We start from the raw sequence: 12,207 nt of genomic DNA on the forward strand, positions 1-12,207 counted from the left end.
CGAGGGTCAAAGACTTTTTTCTGGCACCACATGGCAAGTGTTTTCCCCAACATGCACCCGACTCTGCTGAGACATCTGATAGCATGGATGTGGGGAGGAAAGGATGAAGTAACATTCAAACAGTCTACCCAACAGCCTAGACACTTCTCAATCATCAAACACCCAAAACTGTTCACTTCTCCTCAAAGTTTTCACTATCATATATTTAAAGCTTTGGTGGTACAGTGTACACTACTTTAGAAAAATATATATTTTTTTCACATTGGTATTGTTAAAAAAAACTTAATGTCTGTTCAGCACCATGCTTTCTCTCTACATTCTCAAATCAAACAAAAACTAGAAATAGGTCTAACTTTATATCTTTCATGCTAGAAATTAATTTGTTTTGGTGAAAAATTCCAGAAAGCTATACAATGTCTCTCTTCATTGATTACAGAGAGGAGAAACGCTATATTCCAACATAATTAAAGCATTTAATTTAAATAAGATGAATCAGGGCCTGCATAGTTGACATTTATTTGAACATGAGGTTCTGCACTAGATAGATATTCTTGTGACATCTTCTTAACAACAGACTACTGTAATAATACCATTATTTTCCGATTAATCTATTATCTTTCTATTAACCTATTAAAGTAAACCAGTTTTTGGTGTTTTTGGTGTGTTTTTTTGTTTTGTTTTGTTTTTGTTTGTTTGTTTGTTTTTTCCTAAAAAGAAAAATTCAGACAGAAGAGCAGGTAAAACAGAAGGACTCACTCTTGGCTGTACTCTGATATAAATGCTAATGAATGTCTAAGCTAAAGTCACTGAGAATCTTTAGTGTCAAATGATAGTTTTTTCTGGAGCCAAAGGAGGTTCAGTCTTCATTGTTTTATCCAAAAAGATGGAGAGAGATGAACAAACACACTAAAAAAATCCACGATAAACAGGTAATACTGACTGGTGCTTTCACTGGATGCTAGTGGAATGAGACTGAATTCCATCAAGACTGAGTTCTATCAAGATTGAATTCATCTTCAGTATCATTCAAAAAAGAAAAGAAGAATCATTGCTGTATTGTGAAACCTGGTAATCTATTTATATTTCTGCAAAAATTGTGCAACTGTAAATCCATTATTTTTACACAAAAAACATTTCTATGTTATGCCTTTTAATATCATCACCAGTAAAAATGCATGTGGTTTAATATCATACCTGATGCAACATAAAATGTTGTGAAAGCATCAGATTTTAACTGAGTGACTCCAAACAGCATATTACACTAAGACTTATTCATCAAATAAGAAATGCAAAAAATTAGTTAAGATGTGCAGGTTATGTTTTTTTCCAGATGGTAACCATAGCATCACTGTAATTTTTGCAAATTATTGTTAATCTAAACATCAGCTGTTGGTATGCCTGATTAAAGCTCATTACAAAGTAGAAACTTTTTAACAAACTTAACTGTATGGAGCTCAGAAAGTATACTTAGGTAGGTAATCAATTATAATGTGTTCTATTACACATGTGATGTTAATGGTTGCATTACTACTGTTATGTGGTGAAATATCAGTCATTCATTACTGTTTGTATACATAGCAATATTACTGTTTTTCCCTGTTCTAAATACTGTCAAATTTGCTTTGGTCTCACCTCTGACAAGGCCTAACACATCAATTATTTCCATGGTAAAAGTGAAGCATATGGAGGTCGCCTACAATTTTGTAGCCAGCATGCTGAAGCACCACGAATAACCACATTAGCATATCATTACATCATCCCAACAAGGTGTAAAATATAAAAACCTGAATAAGTTATTCCACCCTTTTATATCTTTTTTAAAGAAAAAAATACACAAATCCACAATAAAAACACCACACCACCATTCTCAAATCCACACAAACAAGCTGAAGGGCTACTCATGAAAATACTCCCTTCTGTGCATACTCAAAATATCTCTTCTCATGACCCCAAGTTTTTCAGCTTTTAATGCTCCTGATTACTTGACACTAAACACTGTAGGATTCTGGCAACAGTAGATTGTTTTTAGCTTTTCATTCTTTTTAATTAAGAATTATACAAAGAGATACATTCAGCAGATAAGAGCTTTCCCCTCCAATTGAATCATGTTTGGAATCTAGGTTGAAATTTGGGTAGCATTCTATGCTGGATTTCAGCACTGTAAGAAATTGTTTCCTATCATGCTTTGTACTGTCTGCCTGTACAGTATTTCTGGATGGGCAATACAAGAGTTAAGTGCGTTTTGACTTTTCCATTTTGCTGGGAACAATGAGAATGTGAACATCCCCTGGCTCTAGTACTTATCTAGAGCTCTGCCTCCAGGCTTTTATGCTCCTCTATCAAAAGTGCACAGTTGCATGCTCTTTGCTATACTGTCATCAGTCTGGTGGTGGGGGAGGAAGGGGGAGAAAGGGTAATTGCATAGGCTTATCAATGATAAACACAGGTCATTCATGTATTCATCATTCATTTGGCAGAGAAGCAACCTTTCACATTCTGTCTGCTCTGAGAAAGAAAGGATGTTGTCAAAAAGGCAGAGAAATAAAAATGAGAAATAGCTCTGGCACTCACAGTACTATGTAGACTTTATACGGTTTGGTTAATGAGTTTATGAACCTTAGGCTATGAATTTTAATCCTGGCAGCAGTTGCTGGAATTCTGAAAGTCACATCTTGAGCAGGTTTGTGATGCACTTTGGATGCTGATAAATTCAGATGACAGAGACAGTTCCTGAAAGCTTCCAAGTATCCAGATGGAGAGGAATGGCCATAACAAAAGACTGGAAGCAACTCAGCAAACTGCTGGCTCTAGGTCTGATATACAAAGGACACTCGTGTTTGCTCAGCATATGCTCTCATACTTAAAAGCATTCTTTGTAAGTGTCCATTCATATCATATTCAAGCAAGCGACTGTTCAGAAAAAAAAGTCATGCTGTTTTTAATTTTGAGCACCACACTGAGGGAGAGAAAGAAAAATTCATTATTTAGCGAGTCTTTGCCTAGGAGGAAAAATATTTTGTGTGCAAAGAAATAAATGGTACATAAAGATGAGGTTTAAGGACGGGTTTTTACCCACTTGGGTCTGTGAAGAGTGACCACTGGATCTCAGAGGTACCACATCTGTCTTGATAGACTCTAGTACTTGCATTATACTCATAATTTCACTGATGCCATGAGTTATAAAGCCTTATAAAGAGGAGTCTCTCTTTGACATGATTAACGTGCAACGGGTGTTAAAATAGAAAAGGTAGACAAATGATCAGAGGAAAAAATGTTCTCTTGTAATCTACTAGTAGCATGAACTAAAAATAAATAGCATTTAATATACACATAAAAGCAGATTGCAAAGCGATCCTGGAGAACTGGGACAGTAATCCCTAGTAACATAATACTAGCCGTGTTGTACACAAGATAGTGCAGTCTGAATTGTAATATCATGACTACACAGCAGGAACACAAAGGCAATCAAATAATCCAGAACAAATAAATAAATAAATAATACATTAATAAAATTGTCAATGCAAAATCCTATATTACTCTGGTTTCCATTGAAAAATCTATAATTACCTATTATCTCTTGTTATTCATGTTTAAGTGCCTCAAGCTTGTAGCTTATAATTATATATATTTACCTACATAAATTCTCAAGGAAGCTAACAGTTGCCAGCAAATTAAATTCTGACTACCTTTTTTTAAATTTAAGACTGCCACCTCTGAATTCAAGAGTTATTCTAACACAATCAGATATGAAAGGCTTCTGAATTTCAGATTAACCTGTCCTCTTACAGCTGGAAGTCTTTTCCTACAGGATAAGCTTATGAGGACTGAAAAAATCCCTACAAAACCAAAATAATATTTTTTCAACTATTAGTTAAGAAATTAAGTGGACTTTAGGTCTAACATAACATCTTAATTCTTCTTCAGTTTGTCCAAAAATGCAATAACTGCCATAAGAAATCAATGCTGGGAGTATCTTTGTGTCTTTTAATAACTGACTCTTCTTAAATGTAATGATTCTCAAGCGTTGGGTAGCTGAGCTGTACTGTTACTTACAGCTAAATTGGAGTAAAAGATCTAATTACATCCTCAGCCTGGTATTCAGAAAATATATTTTTCTCCACCCACAGATCATTTCCCACACAACTCAAGCATGCTTGTAAACAGTTATGCATGAGCAAAGCCCAAAATACCTGGGTCAGTGTTAAAATAAAAATAACAAAAAAATAGTCAACACAAACCAAAGAGATCATCTATCTTTTCTTGGATGATTTCCCTTAATACTGCAAAATCAATACAACACTGTAGTTCTTTCTTCCAAACACTGGCTGTTGATAAGAATGATCCCATGATCTGATGATTGAATGATAACTACTGAATTTTAACGTAGCTCAAAACAACAGGAATTGAATGAACTTTATCCTATTGAAGCAGCATCAATATATTTTGCTCTATCTTTAAGAAGAGTGCATTCAGGCATCTAACTTACTAGGATACATCGGTAGTAGGAACTATTTGCAGCTGTAAACATGTTCTACTGACTGCTGCAAAATAAAAGCAGCTCAAATGTATAATAATAATGATGTAATTAGATGTGAAAGATATGGAGACAGTAAATTAAATTATTGGGAACACTGACAATCTAATTAAAATATACTTTAATCCTCCTTAAAATATCTTTGATGAATTTCAGTTCTTAGAGCATTGAAATTTCTAACAAATGATTTTTACTAATGAAATCATTTTAAAATTATTGTGCATTGTTGTGTATGTGAAAAATGTGTTTCATCATGTATATTTTAACTGCAACAACATGCAAAGTGAAATTCTGTAGTTAAATATGATTTACTAAAGTAGTCCAGATTTACTCCAGTAATGCAGAATAAATCTTTAAGAGTTCTAAGGAATCACAATACAAAATGAAGTTTAAAATTACACCTTAATACCTCCTGCCAGACAGAAATACTGCCAAGATTGATAATGGTGACACCCAAAGTGTGAAAACAAGAAATCACTCACGGTGATCTTGAAAAATGGATTTAGATTAGATAATACAAAATAGTTAAGGTACATTAGAAAAAAAACAGATTCAATTTTATAAACTATTTCAATGCATATACATTGATATCCATAGATATTTTCCTTTTTTGGATTCCTGCCTCCAGTATCATAGCATTAAAACAAACTCAAATATTCCATTTCATTGACTTGTAAAAAATGTGGTCACATGATGACAAAAAGTCATGAGTTTGAGAACGAACTGAGAAAAGAATAGATTGGTAACTGCTGACAGAGATTATAAGGAAGCATTATGAAAACAGAGTGGTAAAGATCAGTTAGAGACAGAACCCTTCAAAGATAAGATAAACCGAAATGATTATAGATTAACCTATTTCATTACTAGCAAAAAAGAAAAAAAAAAATCAACTAAGTAATGACAAAAACTTGCAAAAGAAATGCACTTACTACCCATACAAATATCAACACATTCAAAAAAATCACAATCAGTATTAAGAAAACAACCCAATAATTTGAACATGGTAAGAATTCACGGACACCAATGTTAAGCATCCCATACTTGTTACTACTTAGGAAAGAACCATGCTAATTAATGATTTTACTTTTTGTTTTTCTTTCTTAATAATTCTTTCTTAATAACATCTAGCATTGTTTTGTTTTTTTTGTTTGTTTTTTGTTTTTTTTTTTCAAATAAGATATTTAGTTTTGTCTCCTTTTAATGTTATTCAGGTTTAACTATAAATGAAGTAAAAGTAGATGGGTTACACTTGTAAATGTCTTAATATAATCCTTCACAATTTTACCACCTAGGCAAATAGTTTTAATAGTGATATTATCTTTTTGGCATGATGTAAATCTTCCTATGTCTGTTAGCAGTTCAAATGGTAAGCAGAGTTGTCTTGTTTTTGTCTGAGTTTACCTGAAAGACACCCAGTGAGTGACAGAAACAGAAACAGTTTCCATGACAACCACATCATTGGTCGGAAAGGTCTTCTGTCCCTCTTTGTGCAATTGTTAGCAGTGTTGATGCTTCTTCATTAAAGCTTTGCCTAGTGAGACAAAGACAAATCTTTGTTAAGAAAACTAAAAATATCTTGCAATAACATGATGGACAGTTCTAAAGACAAGCCTGGTCCTAATGTAATTAGAAGTCTTGTTCCAAAGAACTCTTTCTACAACAAGACAAGTATTCTGACAGATACTCGGAGAGTTCTTGTTCCATTATTCACCTCCATTAATATCTGAAATGGCTGTGGCATTGCTTTAATTGCATGGTTATCATCCTAAAGCTGTCTATATTTTCCAGTTTTGAATTTCCAAAATGCCGAGCTTACAATGAATTCTTTGCCTGAAACCAATATGTTGATACTTGTAGAAAGCCCAAAACAAAATAATAATTTTCTCTAAAACTCATGCTTTTTTTTTTTTCCTAATTGCAAATTGATTTGGAATAGGTTCCAGTTTCTACTGGTTTACTCAGTGTACAAAGAATCTAGCAATACATTTGAAACAAACATCATTTATATGGAATATTCATATTCACCTCTCTCCAGAATTTCTCAGGTTTTTTTTTTTTTGTTTGTTTGTTTTTTTCCCCATGGTTAGCACGCATACCTTGGAACATCACACCTTTGATCTCTTTGCTTCTACTTTGCTTCTAATTACTACTTTGATAATATTGCTAATATTAATATATTAGTAGCTCAAAACCATAGAATCACAGAATAATTAACATTGGAAAATAAGGTAATCTAGTCCAACCATCAAAATTGGAGAAATTTCAGTTGGTTATGTATGGACATGAGTGTATTTTTGGTCTTTGTCTGAAAAACATCAAGCAGCAAACATAAATTTAATTTCCTATACTTAATTAGTCATATCTTTTTAGGAAGCCTTTGAGATTCCCTTGATCCATAATCCTTGAGGGCAGAACAATAGGTGACAAAGGAGGATTCAGCTTTGTACCTGTCACACATCTTTAGGGGACGATATCATGCCTTCAGACTAGCTTAGTAATGTGCCACAGTAGCTGTTTTGGGAAAGCTAGCCAGTGTGTTAGAATATTCACAGGAAATGAACAGAGGAAAAGTTGAACAGGTTTGTCAAAAAGACAATTTTGTAGTGTAAGAGAGAGTTCCTGCTGTATTATTCCATTTCAGCTTCCCTCTGAGCAGCTCAAGCTGTAACATACTTTGACAGTCCTTTGTATATAGGAACAAGCATGTACGCATACACATTTACAGCAACACAGTGTGAGCACAAGTTGACAGCTACTATTTAGTTGCTGATATTAATTCCGGAAACAATCTAAACATGCAACCTGCTACCTCTCATTTATGCAGCATAACACAGGTACAGCTTTCAACACAGATAAAAAATCCTGATTAGGATTTTCACATTCTTCCAGGTAACTCAGGTAAGCAAACTTAACATAAGATGTACACATTAATGTGAATTTCTCTGAATGGCAACATAACAGTGTGTTAGTCAAATGACTTTACACACTGTGCCCGTAGCTCATCTAAACCTCCACAGAAAACCTCCTCAATTAATTATTAATATCAGCTGCCTTTGTTTTTCACTTCAGTGATAATATGCTTTTCAGCTACTGTGTTCCTTTGCTTAGTGAATTATCTCTTTCAGCATTCTTTGCTGGCCAGGCCTCTGGGAAATAAGTATTTTCATTAATATTTAAGTTTTTCTCCTTATGGCCATATCAGTTAAAGAAGGTAGAGTACAGCCTCTCCCCTCACCCCCATCCTCAGATCCACCAAACCTTTCATTTTCCTGATTTCTCTTCTCCTGCTGTTGCAATGGTGCAACACAGAAATTACAAATTAATTAAATTAATTTGGTGGTTTCTTTGTTGCACAAACAGGGAGTAAGTAATAAACCAAAATTTTCACAAATAAACCATGACATTGTTGCTAAAACAAGGTATTGCTGTACCTATTCAATCACAATTAAAAACAAAACAAAAATATTAAATGTTGTTATCAGAAGAACAGAAATAGGATGGAGAATAAAAGTAAAAGGAGAATCATAACAAAAGTATGAAATAATACAAGGAACATGAAAATACTATATATAAGAAATGCTTGCATTTGTAATCTCTGATCTACAATTCATGAAGGGATATACTCCAGGATTCTTTTACAGTCAGTGTCTGTTATCTGATATCTGTTTAGAGAGTATTTGTGATTGAAAACTTCCTTTCTGCACATAGGTAAAGGTAGAAACTGCACTGAACTTATTAGGAAAAAGATGATCTTTCTTAAGAAACAGATGCATAGATGATCATAAAGCAAATAAATGTGGATTAGCTTCATGAATATTCTGTAAGTTTTGTAAGAAAGTGCCTGTTCTTCAGACTGAATCATTCTTTAAGGCAAACATGCAAGCAGTTTCAAAAATCTTTTTAATTTTCTGGATTTTATTTTTCAAGTCTTCACTTTCTCCAAACTAGAATGAGAATCCTTGTAAAACAAGCATTTACTTATTAACCCTGAGCAAAAAAAAAAATAAAAAAAAAATTTATTCACTTCGTAGAGGAAGAACTACTAAGCAAGAGATGCTGCTAAAAATAATTTTCAATTCATTTCATTTGAACTATAAATTTGAAACTCGGAAAAATCCAGCTAACATGTTTGGAACAGTTTGTTGATTTCATTTGTAATTAAGTGCATTAAAGAAAATGAAGCTGTCTTGAACATGTTATATTCTATAGATTTATTTTTCATCTTAACATGATTTGAGCTAGATCTACTGTCAAACATTTAAAAGTAAGGATGGACTAAGCTTTTTATTAAGCTTTTAGTCCTGTTCTTTTCTTATTTTGCTTTCTTCACAAATTATGCAGATTCAGTGAGCTTCTTTTTTGGAAACAGAAGATAGATTTTCCCTGCTGGCAGTTTGTAAAAATCAGTGATCTAAAATAGCTGATGCATATAATCTGCAACAAGTAATTTGTCTAATAAATTTCTTTTGTTCTGTATTAGATGTGGTTTTCAATTCCCACAGTTTTTTGTTTTTCCAGAATTTTGACCAAACTACTTTGGAATTTGTTTGAATTCTGTGTGCTGATTATAAACAACTTACTAAAACATTTTTTTGTACATTAAAACATATTTTAATGAAATGTTTGGTGTAGTAGTGAAATAGTAGATATCTCATGGCTGTTCAAAAATAATGTGAATACGTGAAACATGAGTACTAGGAGAATACTCTCAACACTAATACAAAAGAAACCCAAAATATTTTCAGAAAAATCATATTCTTTTCAATAATAAAAGCACCTACTATTTTTAATATTTGTTTTCTAGTACTTAGGATAAATTTATATGTAGCAATGTTGATTCCTTCTTTTTTTAATTACAATAATTAAGAAGTGAAGCTCTTAGCATAGATATTCTGATACTTATATCAAAGTGCTGTCTTCCATGATCTTTTCTTTACAATCATGCATAGTTATCAGCTTATCTGAACTGTCAGGAAAGGGATAATTACTTAAATCTAAATCTTCTCTCAAAGTAGGTCTTTTCTTTACAGTGACTACACTGCTCAGAGGTAAGAATGTGACTTGCTGAACAAATGTTTGCTACATAACATTTATTTTTCCTGTACTAATTATACAGTAGTGGAAATCTCAAGCCAGTGACCCTTCAAATGATACAATTTTCATTTCCTTTAAAAAATAAAAAGCCCCTACCATATTCACAGATAATTATGAAGTAACCACTGTTAAGCAATTCTGATGTTGTACATCACAGTCTGGTGCGGGTTGTATGGGACCTTAGAGATCATCGAGTCCAACCCCCGGGATTTGAGCCTCCTGTGTAGCAGAGCGGCACTTCTACCACTTGCACCACAGGGGGGATCTGAACCCAGGTCATGATATTATACATGATATTATAAGAGCAGTAACTTAAAAGAGTAAGAAATTAAACTACTGCCACCCACATGTCTGTACTGAAAAGAAAAAAAAAATAGTCTATCCTGGAAAGAACAAATACACTTTGATGATTTCAAGTAATACAGCTAGGAAATACTTTTGTTCACATTTGGATGATGATCTAAAATGCAGATAAACTTCTAAGATAAGTCCTCAATGTGGAAAAGCTATGAAATTAGTAAATGGAATGAGCTAGGTATTACTGACTAGGCTTTCTACAAAGGGATCATTATGCTCCTGGAAAAAGTCCAAGGTCTAACTGAAGATTTACTGTTCAAATCACTGAAATAAAATTTTCTAATCAACACTGAAGGCCAAGTCCCTCACTGCACAACCTGTACTTCAATCAGGACATGGAAGATGTGAATTGAATTTCCACAGTCAGCAGCACAGCCAATCCTCCATGCACCCATGCATATCAGGACTGCTAACATTCACTCCATGCAGAACTGAAGGCTTCAGAAAAGCAAATGCTAAGATGTTACAAAGTTCAACAGGAACAGAGGAGATGATAGTTTGTCTGATTTTTTTTACAAGGAGTTTGACTGTTGAGCGTTCCCTGATGGTATATTTACATGTAAAGTTAACTACTAGACCATGATTATGACAGACTCTGTTTAGACAGAATATAAATAACCTCTACCGAGTTCATGTTCTTTCTTGCATTCAATAAAGAACTAATTTGCTCAGTCCAGAGCCTTTTTGACAATGCTATTTACAAAATGGTTTAAATGTAATGTAATTATATTAAGCTAATATTTGATAAAAGTCATATCATGAACGTATTTACAGTGAAATGTCAGTGGAATTTCTTATAGGACAAATGAAAGTGAAATGATATTAAGACAATGTAAACAGCAAGGGATTTTTCAAGATTGGGGAGATCAGTTATTTTCAAAGCTTAATAATATTTCAACTATTTTTATAGAAAATTTAATAAACCACATTTTTTCATAGTTTCATAAGACAATTTCTAAACTGTTTTATGAACATTTAATTTACTGATAACAATATTAGAGGTTTATTCTACAATGGAACATTTTCTTGTTAAGTTCTTTGCGGCAAGGAAGGACTTTCAATATATAAATTAATATTTTATTGGGTTTTTAAAATTCATAATATTAATATAGCTTTGTCAAGTCAAATTCTAGAAAGAAGCATACAATGATTATGTACAAAAGAAGAAAAGTGCCCAATTTTAAAATGTGATTTAATCACAATTTTTTTAGTAATGAACATCTGAAGTAATGTTCTGAAGAACAAAACAAAGCATTTACAAATCCTGAATAAAAATCTCAAAAGTATTGTAGCCCTGAATTTCTGAATTATTCAGATGAGATAAATCTATTTTTAAAATCCTGTGCAGTACCCACAAAATAATAAATTAATATTATAATAAATATTGATTACCTTCTACTAGTCAAATGTATTTGTATTTGCATATTTTAAAATGAGTTTTTAAATGTGAAATACCAAATTTATTCCATTCCAATGCATACATGTGAAGTTGGTGAGAAAAGCAAGAGGTATTACCATTTCTTACTAATTACTGCATTTTCACAGGGTCTAAAACACATATATTTAAATAATTTACCTAAGTATTGTGGAGATCAACATAGTCATGTGAAAAGGAAAGCTTTTTGAATTGTTTTGCAGGTCATCCAATATTGTTAGAGGAGCTAAAAGTTTGGGATTCTTATTACAAATCAGATATAAAATGTCATCATTATGCTCAAAAGAAAATGGAGATGGCAGAAAGAGTTCTCATCTTTTCTGAACTACCAACAGTGGAGAGCAGCTGTTTAACTTCATTCTTGTGAATATATCATGAAAAGATGTAGGTACTGCTCAGGTTCAGGATAAACATTAACGTATTGTTTGCTTAGAATGGGGACAACTATGTGCTACTGTGTCACTTCCATGGACATGTTATAAGGTTAATCCGAACCTATTGGATAAGGTCTTTTAAGAAGAGTAGAGATATTAGTTACTTGGGATTTTTCTACCCATTTACCAAAGAGACTGACATTTCCTGAACTTCAGCTCACAAGATGCCGTGGATGAAGCAATTTAAAGAGCCTTGCGGCTCCTTCTTTGCCATAGGAACGAGCACTGTAACAGCAACTGACCTCATCAGAACCTGAAATAGAAGTCCATTACTAACTACATTAATTCATAACTATCACTTATTAAGTTCTCTTCTCTCTTGTAGCATTTATGATAAATTCATCAATATCTAT

At 32.9% G+C, this 12,207-nt stretch overlaps 1 protein-coding gene across 11 annotated transcripts in view; it reads right to left on the reverse strand.

Annotated features, from left to right (window-relative positions):
* CNTN5 (contactin 5) overlaps positions 1 to 12,207 on the reverse strand; it is a 538,457-nt gene that overhangs the window by 279,965 nt on the left and 246,285 nt on the right. For all 11 annotated transcript variants that reach the window (XM_085508884.1, XM_032442190.2, XM_032442192.2 and 8 more), the window contains one exon: positions 5,936 to 6,065. In XM_085508884.1, the coding sequence (XP_085365010.1) occupies positions 5,936 to 5,993 (58 nt within the window). In that variant the 5' untranslated portion in view covers positions 5,994 to 6,065. The remainder of the gene's footprint in view (positions 1 to 5,935; positions 6,066 to 12,207) is intronic.

This window comes from Coturnix japonica, chromosome 1, assembly GCF_054131305.1.
Source record: "Coturnix japonica strain WE chromosome 1, WE-NBRP24, whole genome shotgun sequence".
Taxonomy (NCBI): Eukaryota; Metazoa; Chordata; class Aves; order Galliformes; family Phasianidae; genus Coturnix; species Coturnix japonica.